The sequence below is a fragment of the Microcebus murinus genome, chromosome 18, assembly GCF_040939455.1.
Source record: "Microcebus murinus isolate Inina chromosome 18, M.murinus_Inina_mat1.0, whole genome shotgun sequence".
Taxonomy (NCBI): domain Eukaryota; kingdom Metazoa; phylum Chordata; class Mammalia; order Primates; family Cheirogaleidae; genus Microcebus; species Microcebus murinus.
Window position 1 is genome coordinate 42,524,068 of NC_134121.1, and position 22,347 is coordinate 42,546,414.

Below are 22,347 nucleotides of genomic sequence, written 5' to 3' on the forward strand. Positions count from 1 at the left end.
CTGTAAATATTTGGAGACGTCCAGTTATTCTAGAAAAATGTATTTGAAGCCGGGGTAGCGTGTTTGTGCGGCCGCCTGGCTTCCTTTTCCATGACTGCTCTGCTGCATTCTTCCCCTTGAGGAACTGGGGGTTGTTTTCCCATCTGTAACCTCATTAGGGTGCACACACCAGCGGGCTCCACACGCACACGTGCTGGGCAGGTTCCCCTCGGGGACACCGAGCACACTGGCATCGCCCCTGGCCACACGCTCCAGCACACACAGTCACAGCTGCACCTTTTAATGTTTAATGCCACCACCGGGAATGCCGCTGCACGCTGACTGCGTCCGTGCCAGGCTCATTCCTCTCAGGGCACCGATTCCCAGCTTGGAGGCCAGCTGACACATCTTGTTAAAAACCTTCCAGCCCAGTGCGTCCCGCAGAGGGTAATGGCATGTGCTTATGAGATTACAGAATTGGCATCATCACCAGGCACCTCCATTTTCAAAGGGGCTCATTTCACTGGGGGAAATGGATGGAGTCACCTTCTGCGTGAGTGCCCCAGCCCCCCTCGTATGCACGCCACCCCCCATCGCCCCCGGCCAGCGCTCTTGCAGCTTCAGACGCTGCCTCACGCATCGCCGGCTGGGCCGGCCGTCTCTCTGGCTCAGAGAAGTCAGGGCTCTGGGTGGGCACCAGGGCACGCAGCGCCAGGGAGGGCTGGCCAGTGTGTGGGGCAGTGTCTGTTCCTCTCTTCTTGCTCCTCCACAGCAGGTATCCACACTGCTGTGGTTTGAATGCAGGTGTCTTTCCCAGATCCACAGATCGGAAGGTAAACCCTAAGATAATGGTATTAGAAGGTGGGGCCTTTGGAAGGGGATTAGGTCATGAGGGCTTCACCCCTGTGAATGGGAATAGTGCCTTTATAAAAGGGCTGGGAGGAACTAGCTGGGCTCTCTTGCCCTTCCTCCCTGCCACCATGTAAGGACACAGCGTTTGTCCCCTCCGAAGGACACAGCAATAAGGCCCTCTCTTGGAAGTAGAGAGTCCGCCCTCCCCAGACACTGAGTCTGCCAGTGCCTTGATTTTGGACTTCTCAGCCTCCAGGACTATGAGAAATAAATTTCTATTGTGTACTAATTACCCAGTATTTTGTTTTAACAGCAGGAATGGACTATGCTATACACCACGGAGGGGCATTGCTGCTACAGTGCCCAGTGGAGAGTGTCATGGATGGTCCCAGCTTTTGGGCAGCCAGCAAAGGGCCCCATCCAGCCCATCTCATGGCTTCCATGCTAGACCCCCTAATCCAGCATGCTGTGGTCTCCGAGCCCAGGGAAAGGCCCTCCCTCCAAACACCAGTTTGGGGACAGGTGAGCAGGTCAGTGTGCAAATGCTGCTAAGGGTTGAGAGAGTTCCCAGGCATAGAGGATACCAGGACAACGTGGCCTTCCCTAAGCTGCGCTCAGATCAGCGTCTCCAGTTCACCGGTGACCACACAGGTTTGAGGCCCATCCCACCACATCTGGAAGGGTATTTGCAAAATGGACTTCCTTGTCCTTGCCCTCCTTCAGCCTCTTGGGCCAGTGGACGGGCTCAGAGCACAGCTAAGTGGCCTCATGGTTCTGAACATCTCTGAGAAACAAAGCCTGGGGGAGGGCAGGGAGCAGGGGAGGGGGCGCGGTCAGGTGGGGCGTAGGGGATTACAAAATAAGAACACGATCATTGGCCATTTACCAAAGATTTTTTTTCCCTTTCTTTCAAAGCTGTTTTTTCCTCAAGGGAAAATTTTTATTTGTGTGTGAGTAAAATGTTGGTCTCTTAATGAGTTGAAAGCATAACACAAGGAGAATTTTTCTGTCCCTGTGACAAAGAAGGAAGAAGAAGCTCGTTGGCCGTGGGCAGCCAGCATTTTCACCCTCCCTGTCCCCAACCTTTCTCCCTCTCCCCTCCTCCCATCCTAGCGGAGCTGAGAGCCGACTGCATGTCATCTCCACTCCAGAGGCCTGGCTGGGAACGTGGCTTTGGTCAGGCTGAGGCAGCCGCCCGGCCCGCAGGAAACACCACACCCTGCCCTGTCAAGAGCCTGGGAGGGCGACCGGCCTGCGAGGGCCCAGTGTGCTCCCAGGGAGGCCTGAGGTGGGACAGCGGACAGAGACAGAGGGAGGGGGTGAGATAGAGTCAGTCTGACGGGCAGATGTCCCCCTTTCCTCACCAAGCCAAGACGTCTCCCCACCATCTCTGGTCTGGGAGACCAAGCCTGGTTTTCTGAAGACCCGGCCTGAGCTCGTGAGTCTCTGGGGTCACTTCTTTCTAGGTCGGAAGAAACTCCATTCGGAGGACTCGCCAGGCCTCTTCCTAACCGAGCACTCACCCGTCTCGTCCCCTTCACTCCAGCAGGTGTGAATGGTTTCTTGACTTTCACTTTTGGTTTTTGGTTTCGGGGACCACAGCCTCGGTTTTGGGGTGTTGCAGGTTCTGGTGTTAGCTTATCAGCCATGTTTCTTTTCGCCCTTAGTTGAGGTAGCTAGGGTTGGGGTTCAGCTGTCTTCTGGGGCACAGGTTTCCACTCTGAGGTCAGAGCTGCTTTTCCCCCAGTAGCTTTTTCTTGGAGGGGGTCCCGAGTCATTGCATCTGCTCTCTGTTCCCACCCCAGGGGCTCTGGGAGAGGTCCCTCTAGTCCAGACAGGAGCGCTGCCTATGGGGAGAAGGTGGTGGTGGTCTCGGCCTCCCCACTCATGGAGGAACGCCGGCTGTGCCGGCAGGAAGACCACTGCCGGAGCTGCTCCTGGCTGAGGCAGCCCAAGTCCTTGAACAGCTTGAAGAGGTCGTTGCGGAACTTGACGCCGATGAAGGCGTAGAGGAAAGGGTTGACGCAGCAGCGGACACAGGCCAAGCTGTAGGTGACGTCGTAGGCGATGTCCAGCTGCTTGCTGACCTCACAGTTGCTGCTGGTGATGTTGAAGCTGGCCACCGTCTGGGCCAGGACCACGCCATTGTAGGGCAGCTGGAAGACTATGAAGACCACGACCACGGCGATGATCACCTTGATGGCCTTGTTGCGCTCAAAGTTGCGTGCCTGGAGCAGGGTGAGGATGATGACAAGGTAGCAGAAGCTCATGGCCAGCAGGGGGACCAGAAAGCCTATGACCATCTGGGCCACCTGGATGGTGATAAAGGCCTCCACGTGCTCGCTGATGAGAGAGCATCGCAACGTCTGCTCGCTGTTGCTCCTCTGGATGCCGCTGTACAGCAGCTCAGGGGTGGACAGCAGCATGGCCAGCATCCAGATGCCCACGCAGGACAGCTTGCTGATGAGGAGGACGCGGGCGCGGTGGCGGTGAGCCGAGACCGCCTGGACGATGGCCACGTAGCGGTCGATGCTGATGCACAGGAGCAGCAGCATGCCGCTGAAGAAGCTCATCTTGTAGATGCCAAAGATGAGTTTGCAAAAGTAGACACCAAAGACCCAGGACTTGGCCGCACTGTAGGCCCAGAAGGGAAGGGTCAAGAGGAAGAGGATGTCTGCCACGGCCAGGTTGAGCAGGTAGGTGTCAGTCATGGTCTTTAGCCTCTTGAAATAGATGTAGGTCAACACGACCAGCCCATTGCCCAGCAAGCCCACGAAGCAAATGACTGAATACATGACTGGGAGGAACCAGGCCTTAAAGTTCCGTACATCCTTCTTGAAGCACAAAGACTCGTACAAGGTGTAGTCCACTGTGGTGTTGTCTCCGATGTAATCATCCGTGACCTCATCTTGGCACAGGCACACCTGCGGGGAAGGAAACAAGGGAAAACAACCTAGCTTAGCCAGGTGGGTCCAAATCTGGCCGGGACTGAGCCTAGAGTGGCGGTTTCGAAGTGTGCTTGAGACTCTGTCATCCCCTGAGAACTTGCCAGAGACCCGCCGAAACCGAGTGGGGGGGGGGGACGGGGGAGGGCAGGGCTCAGGAATCTGTATTCTCCTAAATTCTCCAGGTGATTCTTTGCATTAAAATCAGTGACTCTCAAATCTTAACTTCCATGTGAGTTACCTGGCTAATCTTGTTAAATGCCTGTCCTGAGCTTTTACTTTGCCCTCTGGAAGCTCCGTGAGGACGCGTGTCTTCCATCTTGAGCCTCCTTTAGAAGCTCATGGGAAGTTTTCCAGGGTGCTTACAGAATACCTCAGCTTCTGACAGAAAATCACCTGGGGGCAAGGCTGAGGGGGCCCAGAGTGGGAAGAGAGGATGGCAAACGCTCCCGTTAGGAGGCTGCGATTCCCTGGGCTTGGGCAGAGCTGCTGAGGTCGTGGGTGGCAAGTGACCTGGAGACATTACAGGTCCCTGGTGCTCTCCTGGCCCCCGGCAGGAGCTCGGGCAACGCGAGCCCAAGTGCTCGAGCGGCCCCTCAGCAGCTGTGTCCCTGGAAGAAAGGCGGCTCTGTCTTCCACGCTCCCCCTCCGCTCCCCCACGTCACTGCCTCTCTCTTCCCCGCAGCCTCTTCCGGCAGATCCCAATCAGCAGGGCTCAGCTGCCGGGGCTTTTTTTAGCCTGTTTGCAGGGCCGGGTGAAGGTTCAGCAGCTTGCTGTGATTTTATCAATGAAGGAGGGGGCACAGCCTTGCGTGGGCTCCTGCGGGGCAGGTAGCTGGGCTGGCAGCCCGCCTCTGACGCTCATGGGCCTTCCTCCAGGAACTGGACTCTTAGCAGCTCGAAGATAATGGGTTTCCATAAATTAGGGCTAGAGGGACTCCTCGCATCTTGTCTCAGTCTTTCTCACTTCTAAGTTCTGGATTCATCATTGCCCTGCCTGGGGACAGGGTGAGGACAAAATGATGTCCAGGAGCCTTTTCTCTGGGCATTGCTAGTCTGAGAAGAAAAGTCAGTGGCAGCCCCTCTGTCCTCATCCGGGCCTGGCTGCAGCCTGGAAGCCCTTGAAAAAGCTGGCTGCCCTCAGTGCACCCATGGTGAGGCCCAGGCCTTAGTCCAAGGTCTGTGGACATGAGGGGGCCTGGGCTTCCTGGAGGGTGGTGCTCCCAGCCTCTAGGAAGTGTGCTCCCCACCACTCAGTCCTCTCTACTTTGCTCCTGCTCCCCCCCTCCAGCCTTGCCTCCTCTGCAGCCCACAGCCCCACCACATCCTGCCCTGCCTGAGCCCCCTCCCCAAGTGAGGGAGAACAAGCCAAAGCCGTCCCCTCTTCTCCCCAGCTCTCCAGCTTCTGCTGCCAGCAATGTAGCCACTCAGAGTCCTAGAGGGAGGGGAGAGTGGTGATGGGGAAGGGGCCAGGCTGTGGGCAGCAGCCCATGATCCGGGGGCCTCTGGGATGGGGTTTTGGGAACAGTGCCCAGCTTGGGGCCTGCCTCTGGCCTGAGCTCCTGGAAGGCTGCCCCTCTGGCCTGCAGACCTGGGGATGAGCCAAACTCTGCAGCGCTGTCCCTCCAGCTCTGGCCTCAGCTGGGCCCCTACCCGCACTCAGAAGCCCCCACCTCTAACAAATCAGCTGCAGTTTCTTCTAACCCTGGCACTTGGTGGGGCAAACTTTCTCCATTTCTGGGGTTGAGACATGGGACCTTGTAAGACGGGGGTCTGTGTTCCTGCAGCGCTCAGGCCCGCTATAAAGATTTGTGCCATATACCACCCTCTCCGTGTCCCCAGAGCCCCATCCTCCCTCCCCTCCACCCCCCACCCCCAGGGAGGCAGATGGGTCCCTATTTCACAAAAGAAAATTGTGGCTGTGAGGGGAACCTTTGGCTGGAGTTTGGGGGAAGAAAACTTTGGGATGATAGGATAGTATTCAAGGCTCTTTTATCAGCCCACACGTGGGGTTTTACACATGGGGGTGTGCACGCACAAGCAAAAGCGGGTAACCTCACGGCCTTTGCATTTTGCAGCTGTTCTCTCTGAAAGAACTCAGAGTCCATGTTTCTGTCTCCTGGGTGGGGAGATTGGAGGTGGGGTGGGGAAGGTGACGGTGAGTTATTTTCCCCCACGTTTGAACTTAGATGGAGTAAAGGAAGTCCAGAGAACATCTGTGGCTCCCCAGGGTCACTCCACACACAGAGAGGGGGCAGCCATCCGCTTAATGAATGGCAGGTGGGTTTGTGTCGGGGCCTTCTCTCTTCTAGCAAATGCTCAGCTCCTCCAGCAGGACCTCTGGCTTGGGCAGGGGGTGTGGAGGAGGGATCAGAGCTGTCCTAGGCAGGGGACTTTACCTGGAAAACGACAAGGAGAGCCACTGCCAGCACGGTTTTCATTGGTTTCCCTGTAGGAGACAAGGCGAGAAAGTTATTGCTTGGCAGGGACAACTCGTTGTGATTAAAGAAAGCAGTGGAGGGGAGACGCCGTCGGGAACTTTCATCCCAAGCTCCAGGCACTGCGTTTGCTGAAAAAGAACATCAGAACCAGATTGTGCCTTTGAACACCTGGCCCGCTGCCCGGCATCACTGTCCTCACCTCCCTCTCTTCCTCCTCCACTCTCAGGTTCCCAAAAGAAGCAGCCGCAGAATGTGGGGCAGCCCTTCCCGCGCCCTACCCCCGTCTTGCCCCATATGGGCTTCTTCTGGAGTTGGAGGGTCCTCCCGAGCTCAGAGCCCCCCAGGCCTGGGCTTCAGCTGACGCTGACTCCAGGGTCGGAGTGCCCCTCCCACCACCCGTGGTGGAGGAAGAGGAAGGTAGTGGTAGGTGTGTGTGCTCATGTGTCCTGCACTGCTTTGGTGCCAGCAGCCACCGGCCTAGGGAGCAGTGTCCAGGCGAGTGGGCAGCCACACGTGAAGCCCTGAGTGTCTCCCGAAGGAGGCAGGCTGAGGAAATGGGGTGATTTCACAACACCCCCCACTGAACCGACAGCACTGACAGCTGGTTCACCGTGCCCACACCCTGGGCCTGCCTCTGGGCCAGGGACCTCTTCCCTCTTACCCAGTGCAGGCCCAGGAATTGTGTGCTGATGAATAAATGAAGGATAACCGACTAAGTGAACGAATAAATGAGTGCTTGTCCTTCTCCCTTCTCCTTGAGGAGGGATCCTCAAGTCGGCCCGAGAGGACATTACCCTGGGGCAGTGTGGTGGAATGGATGCTATTCCCCATAGTGTTCATCTACTTTTTTTTTTCTTAACTAAAATGTGTGCATACATTTTCTCTCCTTTAACTTGTTTTCTAGTCTGAGGCCTTAGGGGAATGGTGGAAGTGGAGCAGGGCCAGCTTTGGGAAGGGACATGTTCTGGAAGCCAGAAGCCTCCCCTTGGCGCCAAGCAGCAGAGACCCAGGTGAGCACAAGGCCTGGATGTACTCAGTTCGGCTTTGCAGCTGAGCCTTGGGCCAGCGGAGCTTGCTTCCTCCCGAGGGCTGAGCAGGGAGGGCAGTTGACAGAGCAATCTGTGTAGAAGTCTAATGTCCCCAGCCAGTCTGGGAGCACCCTCGGGGCAGGAGCTGCACCTTCATTCCCTTTGCAGCCCCCTCCCCGACACCGACCCTCAGCTCCCAGCCAGGGCCTGCCCCACAGGAGAGTCAGAGTCACTGTGATGCCACATGTGAACGCTAAGGCAGGATCTGCAGGCCTGTCGTCGCAGCTCCAGCCTCAATAGGGACAGGAAACCCAAAGGACCCTGCCACAGGCATCCTCTGGAGGCCGGGAAGCCGCGCGAGCCCAGCCGTCCCGTGTCCTTGGCCACAGCGCCACCTGCTGGAAACCTAGCTGCATGGCACCCAGCTTGCCGTTCTTAGCGTGCTCCTGGGGGTGAGCGGGTCAGGCGGGGACTCTGGGCTTGAGAGCTCGTAGGGGAGGGAGGAAGGGCATCGGGTCAAATAAATAAATAGTTCTTTCTCCCACCGCAAGCAAGTTATCTTGCACACTGCTGCTAGACACGTCTTCCAGAAGCAGAGCTCCGATGCCAATCCCTCCCACCCCCACCCCCCACCCCCCTGCAGTGCCTTCCTCCTAAATCGTTAGGGGCTCTACCCAGCCCTAAGGATGGAGCCCCCAGTGCTTGGCCCGGCAGTCCAGCTCTCCACTGTCTACCTGAAGCTGCCTTCCTAGCTGCATCTTCTGTGTCTGGGGACAGGCAGCCACTGGCCCGTGTCCCCAGCCCCCACGCGAGCATTTGCAGTCCTGCTGGGAATGGGTCCTTGCGCAGCAGCATGGTGGCCCTCTCCTTCCCCTTTCTCGCCGCATTACCCCTGGGCTGGAGTCCACACGTCTACTCTACACGCAACCACAGTCTCTTCAGGGCCCAGCGCACCGCCCATCCTCCACTGACTCATCTTGATGTGAAGCGCTCGAGGTTTCTTTCAACACGTAAATGTCTTTCGGTTACTCTAGAGAAAGCCCACTCTGACTGTCAGTGAGAAATGAGAAACCTCAAAGTTTTGATAAGTCACAGAGGGTGAAATATGGGGACAGGAACGGTGTTTCTGTTTTACTCTGATGATCCCTTCTCCTGAGGCCTCTCCCATTCCTTTTGTTACCGTGGGGGGCGGGTAGGAATTGGGGGGGTGCTGGTGTGAGTGTGTGTGTTGGAGATGGCGAAGGGGCCGGAGTCTTGTAGGTCTAGAACAGGCAGTTTTCAAGAGAGGTAGCAGGGGAACTCAGGGGAACTCTGGTGTGCTGCTGGGGGAGTCTGGTCAGTGGCCATGAGTCAGATCATTCCTGTCTGTTACAAAGTCATAGAGCAACCGGTCTTGGCAGCAGCTTGGGTGAGATCAACGAGGTTGGGAATCTCAGGGTTTAAGGAGCAACGGTTGACCGAGGCGTTGGGTGTTTTCTGAGTTCTTGAGTTTTCAGTAATGATCATCATGGAAAGAAAATTCCCTAGAACTCCAACTCAAGTCCCCAGCATGAGAAACTTCCCATCTGGGAGGAGGGGATTCCTGGCTGGCTGCCCCCCAAACTCTGAACTTCCAGCCCCCTACCTTGCTTCAGGCCTTCCAGACAGGAGGCTGCCTGCAAAATCATGGCTGCCCATCAGCTGGCTCCAAGAGCTGCCCCCAACGTTTTTTCCTCTCTGGACTTCCTCACCTGCCAATACAACTTTTCTCCCCCCTCCCCCTTTTTTTTGAGAGAATCAGGGAAGCCATAAGAGATCTGGACAGGAGATGAGAAGCCTGGGGGACCCCCTTTTAGACAACAGGCAGGGATGGGTGACAGCTGGTTGTGTTTTGCTGTCACTATGATATCAGCTGCAGTGTCCAGTAATAGAATTCATATCTACTGAGCTCTCACTGTGCATCAGACTGTCTGCATGTGGGATCTCATTTCATCCTTGCACGAGCCCTGTGAAGTAGGTACTACTATTATCTTCACTTACTGAAGCACAGCATGATTAGCAGCTTTCCCAGGGTCACACGACTGGCTGGGAGTAGAGCTGGGCTTTGAACCCTTCCTTTGACTCTGGAAACCACACTCCTAACCATTCTTTTGTGCTGCCACTTAGTCATAACATCTTGCCAGCTATGCTTGGTGATTCTCATTCTATATTCCGGAAATTAGAGGCCCACAGAGGTTAAGCCAAATGCCTGGGATCACACAGCTGCTAAGAGATGGACCTGAGATTTGACCAACACAGCAAGACTTGGGTTCTCACTACCGCATCATTTTGTTTCTGATGAGCCTCCTGTGGGCAGGGTCTTCCACAAGCATGGAAGGGACCCTCACTCTCTCCTGTTCCATTGGCCACCCAGTTCTGTTGCTCCTGTCTCCTGACATCTCTTGGAGCTGGACCTACTTCTGTCCTGACATAAGGCTTTGCTGCCACAAAGCTCCTTCCACAACACAAATCTCTTCCTTTAATTCACCTATTGAAAAATATCTTCACTGACTCCCCATTGCTTTCAAGATAGTCCAAACCCCTTGGCAATGCCACACCAAATTTTAAGGATTGGCCTTCCTGTGCTTGTGTCTGCCCTCCCTCCCTCCTTGGTGTGGCAGCTTCTTTTCACCCTCCTCGGCGTGCCTCTTTCTTGTTTCTACTACTTTCATCGGAGCCGACCCTCATCGAGCCCCAGGCTGAGTCCCCAGGATGCCCTGCTTGGCTGAGTGGGTTTTTTTTTTTTCTTACAGTATTGGATCTAGATGCTCTCAGGTGGAGCGTGCGCCTTCTGGTTCTCTCTGCCCCCTCCACTTCCCGTGTCTTATGCTCCTTCTCTCTGTCAGCTTGTTGGCCTCTGATGTCAATAGAGTCTGTCATCCGTGCTACGTCCCAGGCCCCTTGCTCCTTCTTGTTTGGCTTGAAAACTCCTACATGCCCTTCAAAACTCACCTTAGATACATCTCTGACCCATGTTCCCTTCTCGTCTTGCCCTTACTTGCACCAACACTGTATCTCACTCTGTGGCAGCAGCTTAGTGACATATGTGTCTCTCTCCCCACCAGACTGGTCATCCCCAAATTCCTCAAGAAAGTCCCAAGCACAGAGGAGAGATTTTTCCAACAGCCGGTTCAGGCTGCAGGGTTCTTCTCACCCTGGCCTCCCAACCCCCCGCCGCCAAGTTTCCAGAAGAGATTGGCTTCCAATTCCGTCAGCATCCACCTCTGCCACCATTTGTGGCTGGGCTGTGAGACACAAGTCTCTCTCAGGCTCATTTTTCTTTGCTTTGCCTGAGATCTTTGTCCTCATTGCTCGAAGGTGGGGAGGGCGCCTCGGAGCTGCTCATTCAAATAGTGAAAAAGGCCAGCTCAGCCCTGCCGTGGAGTTTTCACTTTGTGTAACAGAAACCCTGCCTCCTCACCCACCTCTTGCTCCCTGCTAGGCAGATGAAGAGCAGAAAAACAGATCGTTCGTGGCCCACCCGCCCTACCAACGGTCCAGAGCCCGTTTTGAGCAAAGCTTCTCAGTGGCTTCCCCCTCTACCGGTAGTTTGGGTTCAACCGTTGGGGCTCTCTCGGATTGAGTGAAGAAGCAAGAACATCCCTTCCTCCTGGACCAGAGATTGCACCCCCTCCCGCATCAAAGCCTAGGAGTCTAGCACCCCCAAACCCAGACCAAGAGGCAGACACTCAGTGGTGTGCTGGAGGCAGTGCTCAGGCTCAACAGTGAGTCAGTTGTGTGCATCTGCCCAACTCTGTGCTCAGGCTTGAAATCAGCAAGGGCGGGAGAATTTACACAATGGAAATTGGCAAGCGCTAAAGATTCAGGGCCTATTCCTCCACCCTGGGGAGCTGCTTTTCAAACATCAAGCAGCACCGCCACTGGGGCATTGCTTGGCTTCCTTCCCAGAGGCCACTAGGAAAGCCTGGGGCAGGGTCTCCTGTGTTTGACGCCTGCACTCTGGGGTTGTGGTCAGCGGGGGTGGATGTCTGGGGAGTGGGATTAAAGAGCAGACTGGCTGGGAAGAGAGGAAGTTGGAAGGGATTTTCAAAAACTAAAATCTCCTGAGTTCTTCATACCATGTATTCATTCATTCCACAGACGTTTTTCTGCTCACATCCCCACAGCACCCCGGGAGGCAGAAATGAAAGAACGAGACCCCGCCTTTCAGGAGTTCACAGTCAGTGGGTAGGGTGACCGCTTGACCCTTTCACAGCTGTTGTCTGGGTCCGGCTCCAGGGTTCAGGGCAGGTGGGGAAGGAAGAGATGAAGTCAAGGAGGCTGTGGTGTGGCGGGGAGGGTGTGAGGCCAGCACCAGGGAACCTTCACTTTTTAAAGCCAACCCCTTGCGGCTTTGAGGCCGCCGTGGTGCTCTGCTTGCTGGTGAGATGAGCCATCTAGGAACCGGCCCTCTTAGCCTCAGCTGGGTCTGATTCCACAGCCGAGATTTGTAAAGGGAGTGTCTGGAGCTGGATGAACCACTCAGAACCCCCTCAAGCCTTCCCTTGTACCCCTCTAGTCGAGACAGGTTAGATTAGAGGAATGGCTTTTTAAAGAGCAGAGCTGTCTGCCTGGGCAGAGCGAGTGAGGTTTGCTCAGCAGCGGGGGCTGTGCTGGAGGTCTGGCTAGGACTTCTCCAGGTTGAATGCCCCCTGCCATCCCATTTCAAATTTCCTGCGCTCATCTTAACTTGCAGGAGGCAGCAGCAAAGCCAGCACGAAGCTGGTACAAGGCTGGTAGGATGAGCAGCAGAGAGAAAACAACCATGGCTTGCATTTGCATTGCATTGTACCATTCACACAATGCTGGTACCTTCCTTTTGCTCCTCCCAATAACCCCAAGAGGACAAGATTCTAATCTCTATGAAGCAGAGGAGAAAAGTGGGAATCAGAGAGGGGGTGGAGGGTCCTGAGCCCCCCTGTTGAAACTGGTCCCCAACAGTTCCAGAGGGTCTCACCCATCACCCCCAAACTGAGGACAGGTTCTGGCCAGATCACCAAGCCCAGACCAGTCTCTTGCAAGTGAAGGAGTGGGTGGGCAACTTTCTTATGTCCCTGCTGTTTTAGAAACACATGACCTCAGCCTCCTTGTCCTTCCTGGCACGAAAGGCTGCCCCCTCCTCTGGGTCTGAAAGGACAGGTGCACCCCTCCAGGGACAACGGGGTGGCATTCTCTGGAAGCAGCTACCAATTCCCACCAAATCAGACCTGATTTCTCCTGGAGACCCACCAGGCTTTTCACCCCCATCCTCTACTCCCAATTCACAGGGTCAGTCTGGGTGTCCGAGACCCCCGTTCTCTGACAAAGAGGTTCACTCACCCAGGTCCATGGCGCTCTGGGCAGTGAAACCACACAGGAAGGCAGTGCCGGGCCTCGCGCTACCCCTGTCTAGGGAGGAAGTGGTACCAGCCCCTTTTAAGTTGTGAGAGGAGCCACAGCCTCCCTGCCCCTCCCACTCTGCTCCTCCCTCCAGCCCTCCCTGCCCCACGCAGGGCCCCTCCAGTGCCTTCTAGAGCAAAGCGGTATGAGAAAGGTGACAGAGTGACAGCCCCCAGTCGCTGGTCACAGGATCCTGAGTCATCAGGTCATTTACATTCAAAAGGCCCCCTATGCCACCTGGGGGCAATTTATTGATTCAACAAATGTTTATGGTGTGAATATCACATGCCAAGCCACAGGGTAGATGCTGGGGGAGTCAGAGATGAGTGAGAGATGCGTCCCCATCTTGCCCTGCTCAGTATCACAGGAGGCTACGGTTCCCAAACTACTTTTTCTCTGGCTTCTGGATAGATTTGGCCCATGGGAGGCATTGACACATGATGGAAGGTAGAAGGAAAGGGATATGCCAGCATGTGTGTTTTTTCTTGATAGCTTCATCGACATGTGATTCACATATTATAAAATCCACCATCTTAAAGTGTACAATGCAATGGTTTTTGTGTATTCACAGAGTTGTGCAATTGTCACCACAATGAATTTTAGAACATTTTTTTCTCACCCTCCCCAGCAACCCCGTAATCATTAGCAAATGGCTCCTATCTTCCCTACACTGCTCTCGACAGCCCTTGGCAACCACAGATCTACTTTCCATCTTTATGGATTTGCCTATTCTGGACTTTTCACATACATAGAAGTATGCAATATGTGGCCTTCACATCAGTTTCTTCCAATTAGTTAGCATGTTTTCAAGGTTCACTCACATTGTAGCATGGATCAACTCTTCATTCCTTTATATGGCTGAATAATATCCCATTGTATGAATGGATATACCACATTTTGTTTATCCATCATTAGTTGGACATTTGGGTTGTTTCCACTGTTTAGCTATTATGAATAATGTTGCTATGAATATTTATGTATGAGCTTTTTGTGTGGACATATGCTTTCATTTCTCTTGGGTATATGCCTAGAAGTGGAATTGTTGAATCATAATGGTAGTGATATGTTTAACATTTTGAGGAACTATCAAACTATTTTTCAAAGTGGCTGCACCATTTTACATTCCCATCAACAGTGAATGGGGGTTCCACATCATCAACAAAACGTGTTGTTATCAACCCTTTGATTCTAACCATTCTAGTGGGTATGAAGTGGTACCTCAAAGTGGTTTTGATTTGCATTTCTCTAATGACTCCTGACATTGAGGATCTTTTCTTGTGTTTATTGACCATTTGTGTATTTTTTTGGAGAAATGTCTATTCAAATCTTTTGCCCATTTAAAAAATTGAATTATTTGTCTTTTATTGTTGAGTTGTATGACTTCTTTATATATTCTTGATACAATTCTTTATCAGATATATAGTTGTAAATATTTCCTCCCATTATGTGGAGCATTTTTTCCTTTCTTGATGGTGTCCTTTGAAGCAATAAAGTTTTTAATTGTGAGGTTCAAGTTATTTATGTTTTCTTTTGCCGCTTGTGCTTTTAGTGTCATATCCAAGAAACCATTGCCTAAATCAAGTTCATGAAGATTTACTCTTCTATTTTCTTCTAAGACTTTTATAGTTGAGAAGATTGAATGTTTTTTGTCCTTTATTCTATTAAACATGCTGTATTACATGGATGGATTTTTGTGTGTTGAACCTACCTCGAATTCCTGAGATAAATCATGGTATATAATCTATTTAAATATGATGCTGGACTTGGTGTGTTAATGTTTTGTTGAGGGATTTTGCATCTATATTTACAAGGGACATTGGCCTGTAGTTTTCTTGTGGTATCTTTGTGTAGTTTTGATATCAGAGTAAGTATAGTTAAATGTTTGTCAATTTTATTTTGATGTGCCTACTTTTTGGTTTTGTTGATCATCTCTATTTTTTCTATATTTCACTTATTTCCATTCTAGTATTTATTATTTCCTTCCTTCTGCTTGATTTGGGCTTAGTTTGCTATTTTTCTTGGAGACAGAGTCTAAAGTGTGATGGTGTCATTGTAACTCACTGCAACCTCAAACTCCTGGGCTCAAGCAAACCTCCTTCATTGGCCTCCCCAGTAGCTGGGACTACAGGGCACCACGCCTGGCTAATTTTTCTATTTTTAGTAGAGTTGGGATCTCTTGTTTAGGCTGGTCCTGAACTCCTGGACTCAAGTGATCCTACTACCTCAGCCTCCAAGAGTGCTAAGATTAAAGGCATAAGCCACTGTACCCAGCCTGCTATTCTTTTTCTTAAGGTGAAAGGTTAAGTTATTTGATTTCTTCCTTTTAAAAATATAGGCATTGATGGCTATTAATTTCTGTATAAACACGATTTTAGCTGTATTTCTTAAGTTTTGGCATGTTTTGTTTTCATTTTAATTCATCTTATTTTCTAATTTCCCCAGTGGGTTATTCTTTGACTCATTGATTATTTAGGACTGTGTTGTTTAATTTCCACATATTTATGGATTTCTCAAGTTTTCTTCTGTTGTTGATCATGGTCAGAGAACATACTTTTTCTGATCTCAATTCTTTTACATTTTTTGAGACTTGTTTTATATCCTGGAAAATGTTCCATGTGTACCTGAGAAGAATGTGTATTCAGCTGTTGTAGGGTGAAGTGTGCTATAGATATCTGTTAGGTGCAGTTGGTTCATAGTTTTGTTCAAATCTTCTATTTCCTTGTTGCTATACTGGTGAGTTGTTGTATTTATTATTGAAAGTAGGGTCATGAGGTCTCTGTTGTTGAGTTCTGTTTTTCTCCTAATTTCTTCCTTCAATCCTGTCAATGTTTGCTTCTTATTTCTAGTTGTTATGTGTTCCTGATGGATTGACTCTTTTATCATTATCAAATGTCTTTCTTTGTCATTATAAACAATGTTTGTCTTAAAGTCTATTTTTGTTTGACATTAGTTTAACTATTCCAGCTTCCTCCTGGGGACTTTTTGAATAGTATATCTTTTTCCATCAGTAGGTTTCTTCCCTCTGTCTGCCCCCAGTCACATCCCAGTGGTGGCTACATGTCTTTGATCCCAGACTCCATCAGCTGGTTCCTACCTCGGTGGCAACAGCACCGGGTAAGTAACCCTCATCATGGTTCCAGCTCCTGCCCCAGTTTCTGGGCTATGGTAGCATCACTTTGTCCCCGTGTCTCTCCAGCTCAAGGGATGGTGGGAACTTCCTGCTGTTAGTAATCTCTGGGTGGCCTTGTCATTGCTTCTTTGGCCTCAGCTCTTCCATCATTTGTATAACTGGTTTTCTATATTAAATTCTTTCTGTTTGGGATATGGAGAGTGGCTCTTGTTTGCTTTGACACTGACTGATACAAGGAGATTGCTGTCCCCAAGGAGTTTAAGTATAGAAGAATTTAAGGTTAGATTGCTCCCCTGTCATCTATGGTTATGGCCAAGGGCAAGCATGACAGGATATTGCACCTCAAAGGAAGGAAATCCAAGATTGCACAGGGCTGGAAGAGAGATGGACAAGCAGATAGAATGGCTTTTCTTCTCCCTAGACTTATGAAGAGCATCCAGTTGGGGTGTAGTTCAGTGAGCCTATCTCTTTACTAGATCCCTGTGTGATCTAGGGTAAATTGCTTGACCTCTCTGGGCTTCAGTTTTCTCAAGTGTAAAGTGAGGTAATTAGACTGCCTAGAAAGTACCTAAGCGTTAGCATCCTGAAACTCTGAAGTCTGAGATGTTCCATGGCACCTGCCCCCTGCTTAGCCATTTCCCATTATTCCAGATTCCCCACATGGAGGCATGGGAAGCCCTTGCCAAAACTTTCCTTCTGCCCAAAGGTTTTGGTTATTCTTGTTACTGGCATTTGGAGCCCTCTCACTTTTAGGGATATCAGCAATCTCTTGAAAGAGGTGGAAGGAACTCTAGGAGGTTATATATTGGCAGGTGTGTTGGTAAGAAAGTTCAGGACAACTTCAGTTTGGAACTATTCAGGAAGCTTCCTCCTGGAGCCCTTTGCCATGTGCCAGATGTTTCTAAAAAATGAGCTTAAATCCAGAAGACTTGTGTTCCAGTCTTGCCTTTTCTGTAACTCACTAAGGTGACTTTGGGCAAGTCACTTCTGGTTCTTGGATGCCCATCTGAAAAGGAGCAGGATTGGCCCATGTAAGCCCCAGACTCCTTTCTTGGATTAAGATTTGTTATAGTGTAGGTGCCCATAGAAGGTGCCAGACCAAGAGAGTCCATGAACAGGGCAGGGCTGGAGAGCTTTGTGGCAGATGTGCCATGTCATCAGGGGGATGGGACTGCTCCTGGTTCTGATTTCCTCAGCAGCTCCTGCCTGGTGCTGTTCCTCCTTTCACTGCCCTTTCCCACCCCTCCAGCTGCTGTAGGTGCGTGGACATGGCATACTTTGTCCTGGGAGCCTTCAGGTTCGGTTTCTTAGCTGGTCTCTTATGAGATGGTGGGAATTCCCTGGTGTTCTCAGAACTGATTGTGAGCGTCCTCTTTGCACGGCAGTATGCAGTTTGTGATTATGCACTGCAGGTATGCCTTCTGTGAGAGAGACCAAATAGGAGGAACCCAGTGTCCCTCTCCAAATGCTACCGATTCTTTGAGGCCCAGGCAGCCCCCACCTACATGGACCTTTCTCCTCTGAACACTTACAGCACTTAACTTCAGGGACATCCAAATTGGCATACACAGCAATGACATGTGAACTATTTTCTATTCTAGAATAGACTTTGTGTTTGTTGAAAAAGATTGCACTGTGTAGTTTTTTTTTTTTTTTTTTTTTTTTTTTAACCGAGTCTTTCCTGTTGTCTGGGCTAGAGTGCAGTGGCATCATCATAGCTCACTGCAGCCTCCAACTCCTGGGCTCAAGCGATCCTCCTGCCTCAGCCTCCCAAGTAGCTGGTTCTACAGGTGCACACCACCACACCCAGCTAATTTTTCTATTTTTTGTAGAGCTAGGGTCTCGGTGTTGCTCAGGCTGGTCTTGAACTCCTGAGTTCAAGCAATCCTCCCACCTTGGCCTCCCAGAGTGTTAGGGTTACAGGAGTGAGCCACTGTGCCCAGCCTGTACTATATAGTTTTCTTAGTAGTCTTTGAATTATCTTGAATAGTGCTGATTTTAAAAATATAATTTGGTATAGTTAAATAATTTTCTTGGGTTTCATGGGCTATATTGTTTATCCTAGAAGATTCTTTCTCATCCTGCTTGTTAAGAACATGTGTTCTTCATGCTAGCAAGAGACCTGAAGCCAGCTCCTTGAGATGGCTGCCTCTTTCACCCAGAGACTCTTGAAAGCCAAAGCAAGAACTCTAGAAGTGAAGCCTCTTATGGATGCCCTGGGTGTCACAAGAGTGGTCACCATGCATACAAGCTGTGCTGAGGGTGTGGTTTGTGTTGTAAGTGAAGGTGAACTCTCTGAGTTCATGTTCTCTAATCGGAGTGCTGTGGACACTCCAGTGTGTCTGAGCAAAGGACATGTCCATAAGAGAAGCCAGAAAGCATTGTGCTTGTTTATGTCTGGGACACCTTTGGGCCACTTGGCCTTTGGTCTTCCAAAGACTGATCACCTTATGGAAGTGGAGGCTGTTCGACCAGAATACCTAATCAGCAGATACTTAATAAACATTTGTTTGATTGATGAAGTGACTTCAAACTTCTCCTAAGATGCCACCACTCTCTCTCCCCCTTTCTTAGGAATGCTGTTCTTCCTGACTTTTAACATTTTCCTTTGTTGGACACTGACTTCAGATCCTGGTCTCAGAAGCAGCTTGAGTAGGACCTTTTTCATGGCAGAGAAGAGAATGCCTGCTCCTAAGGAACGACCCCAGGGCACCTGTTTTACTTCTTCAGTGACTTCATTCCTGCATTCAACAAATATTTGATGAATACTTACGTGCCAGGCATGGTGCTAGACTCTACAGATATAAAGATAAACACACACTGTTCCTGGCCTGGCCAAGCTTACATGGAGCATAGTGGGTGTGTTAGCCGGCTCAGGCTGCCATACCAAAATACCACAGGCTAGGCGGCTCAAACAACAGAAATTTATTCCCTCACAGTTTTGGAGGCTGGAAGTCCCAGATCAAGGTCCGGCAGGATTGGTTTCTGGCGAGAGCTCTCTTCCTGGCTTGCAGGTGGCTGCCTTCTTGCCATGGCCTTTCCTTGCTGTGTGTTTGAGGAGAGAGAGAAGGAGCTCTTTGGTGTCTCTTCTATTGGATCAGAACCCCACTCTATGACCTCGTTTAACCTTAATTACTTCCTTAGAGATTCTATGTCCAAATGCAGCCATATTGGGGGTTACGGCTTCAACATATGAATTTTAGGGGGGGACACAACTGTCAGTTCATAACAGCTAGACAGTTGAGGAAGCAATTACCCAAAAGCTGTAAAAGTACAAGAACATGCCTGAGAAGGCATATGCTAAATTCAGGTTGGGGTCGGAGGGTTACCGAGGGGCTTGAATTGTATCTATTGATAATGCTTTGTTTGTGGTGGACAAAGGTCCTCATTATATTATTCTTTATGACTTTATATATTAAATATTTCATAATATTTTAAAAATAGGCCAGGCAAGTTGGCTTATGCTTGTAATCCTTACACTTTGGGAGGCTGAAGGAGGAGGATCCCTTGAGCCCAGGAGTTTGAGGCTACAGCAAGATATGATCGTGCCAATGCACTCTAGCCTGGTGACAGAGAGAGACCTTGTCTCAACAACAACAAAAAAAGAAAGACAATATTGTAGTACAGTGTGCTGTAATAACTTTGGGGCAAGCCCAACATGCCACAGGAGCACATAGGAGGGGAATCAGGAAGTCTATAAAAAATGGCATGTTAGGGGCAATAGGAGTGACCCAGGTGCAGGGAGGAAGGCTATGGTGAGTGGTCAGTAGAAGTGCCAAGGCCGGAGGTCGTGACCAGCCAAGTGACTCCCTCACTCAACTCTGGAGTTAAGGAGACAAGGAGAGCCACACTGTTTGGCTTGGCTTCCTTTCAGGGGTGACGTGGCCCGTGGGCCATATTTCTGGCCTTTGTTACCTGCTCAGTGGGTTGGCTGTGTTTGGCACATGAGATATCTTTGACATTTGCCAAGTCTTTGAAGTGAATCTCTCTCTCCTGCTGTGGCACGTGAAATAGATGGTGTTCAACGTGCTTCCCAGAGTTGCCTGTTCCCCAGTTCTCTGCCCATGCCTGTCCATTTGTCCATCCACGCATCATCCAGCATCCATTACTGAGCACTTACTCTGCCAGGTGCTAGGCCAGGTGCTAGGGCTTGAAGGCCTGTACGCCATGGTCCCGGGCCTGATGGACCCTGCCCGGCAGTGGAACACAATTTCTCCACGTTTGTATGGGGCTCCTGTATTTCCAAGCACATTCTTCTATCTCATCTCATTTAACTCTCAGGGCTGCCCTGTGTGGTAAGTTTCCATTCCATGATTGAGGAAATAGAAAGAGAAGAAGTGACTTGACCTTTGACTCTGAGCTAAGGGGCTTTTCCCACTATGCCAGGCTGTCTTTGCTGACGCTCGGCATGACCCGCAGGGCTCAGGCCTGGGCTGCCCCCTCCTTGCCTGGAAAAGCCACTCTCAGACGAGGTTTACTGCACACCATCCTGCTCAGCACAGGTTTCTCAGAATGCCCAGAGAGCAGGACCCGGCAGTAACCCTCAACAGTTGTTCAGTCCAACCACCCCATGGATGACTTGATCGCCTGGAGGATAAAGAAAAGTGTATTGTACCATAACCTCGGGCCCCTGTTATCACAAGAAAGAGCAGGGCGAGTTTTGAGACCCCCCGAGAAGGTCCCTGACCTGAAGAGACCCAACAGAGGAGCCAGACCCAGAGTCCCTGGGAGAGAGCCAGCTCTGCACAAACTCAGGTCTGCTGTCCTCACATATGGATTCCTGGTCAAAGTACCGATTTCTTGGCTCTACCCGGAGTGTCCAAAGGCTTTCAGTCCCTCTGGACTTGTCACTCAACGTGCAAAGTCCAAGATCATATCTCTTGGGCACCTCCAACCCCTGTTTTATCTCACTTGGGAATAATCTATTCCCATGTGAAGCCAAGGGAAGTTGACCAGTGCCGGGTAACCTAACAGCCAGATCTGGTGTGGATTTAGGGGTCCAGCCAGATAGGGACACCTTACATTTGAGAAAGGTTTGGCTTTGAACTTAGCTAGAGTTTTATAATCAGGAAATCTGAAAAGAAGCTCTTTTAATTTCAGCACGTGTACATTTTGTGTTGTCCAGTCAGTATTGAGAATTATATTTGGAGGGAGATTATAATCTTTGTAGGGTTTTAATCAGAACTTGATCCAAGTTCTGATTAAGGGAATCAAGGGAAAGGAGCAACAGGTGTGAGGTGAGGAAGCTGTCAGGCTGCAGGCAGGGAGGGGACGGCTCTCCAGGAGGAAGAAAAGGGAAGGAGGGCTGGGCACGGGCCAGCGGGAAGCCTCGGGTCAACCTGACACCTGTTGCCACGGCCTGGTGGCGGTTTCCTGCTCTTGTCAGGACTTGTGCACAGAGAGAACAATGGGTTTGCCTTGACAGGAAGATGCTTCCTGTTTTGCTGCGTGGGTTCACTGTCGGGCATTGAGAGGGAGGGCTTTCTGCGTCTGTTTTTCATGTTGCCACGCTCTCCGAGGAAGGGTGGGGGCAGATGAGGATGGGGGTCAGAGGGAAGGTGAAAGGGAAAGCAGGGGAGCAGTTTATTCTTCCAGAATTGCTCAGCAAAACCTCACGCCATTCTAGTTTCAGCCAACCAGAGGGGCAGAGGGGTGGCCATGCCGTCCTACCGTCCCCAACATCTCCAAGCTCAGAATCCTTCTCTCTGTCCCCCAGGGAGACCCAGTGTTGACTTCCGTGGTGACCTCTCTTGGCAAGGTGGCGGGGGCAACTGGAAGCTTGGACTGAAATAACCTCCGTGGCGAAAGCAGGGGTGAGAAATGATGAGGCTGGTCTCGGCTGGCAAGTGGGGAATTAGAAATCCAGATACCCACTCCCTACCCCCGTGTGTCCCCCGCTGGCCAGTCCTGCGCGTTCACAGCTGAAACTGTACGCACTGGTTACTAGGAGGCCCAGCCAGGTGTCTTGACACTTGCTGGGCCTGAGGCCGTCTGTGGCAGTGGAGCGTGGGGTTCCAGTCTCAGCTCAGCCAGCCCAGTTTCCACGAGGCCCCTTTCTCCTGTTTCCTCACCTGGGGGTGGAACCAGATGATGCTGGCTGTCCTCTCTGGTCTCACACCTGGGGTTTCCATTGAGCATCTCTTGGAGGGGAAGAGAAGCTTAGGTTGTGCCCATTTAGGAAATCCTGGTAGAGCTTTGGTCAGAACAAAAAGATGGGGGAGCCCTGAAACCATCCTGGTCCTTCCCACACAACTGTTTAAGGAGACAGTGTCCCCTTCGTCGTCGTCCTCCTCCAGTGCCCCTCATGGCATTCAAAGCCCTTCTCAGCCTGGCCCATTCGATGTCTCTGGCCTCGATCCCCCCAACCCCCTCCTGTGCCCACTCTGGGTTCCTACCATTCTGGGCCAACTTTGGGTTCCCCAAAAGTTCTGTGAATTTTTACTCTTCTGGGATTTTCTATATGTTCTTCTCTCAGGCTAGGATAGCTTTGGCTCCTTCTCCTTCTGTGAGATGCCAACTCACCCTTTAAGACCCAGCTCTTGGAGCTCCTGAGCCCACAGAACACTGTTCACACC

At 51.2% G+C, this 22,347-nt stretch overlaps 1 protein-coding gene across 1 annotated transcript; it reads right to left on the reverse strand.

Annotated features, from left to right (window-relative positions):
• Window positions 1–1,712: 1,712 nt before the first annotated feature.
• Window positions 1,713–12,668, reverse strand: CCR7 (C-C motif chemokine receptor 7). The gene is made up of 3 exons (XM_012765829.3): window positions 12,583–12,668; window positions 6,176–6,225; window positions 1,713–3,755 (listed from the first exon to the last, which is right to left on the reverse strand). The coding sequence occupies exons 1-3, from the start codon at window positions 12,590–12,592 to the stop codon at window positions 2,679–2,681; spliced, it is 1,137 nt and encodes a 378-aa protein (XP_012621283.2). The 5' UTR covers window positions 12,593–12,668; the 3' UTR covers window positions 1,713–2,678.
• Window positions 12,669–22,347: the final 9,679 nt, after the last annotated feature.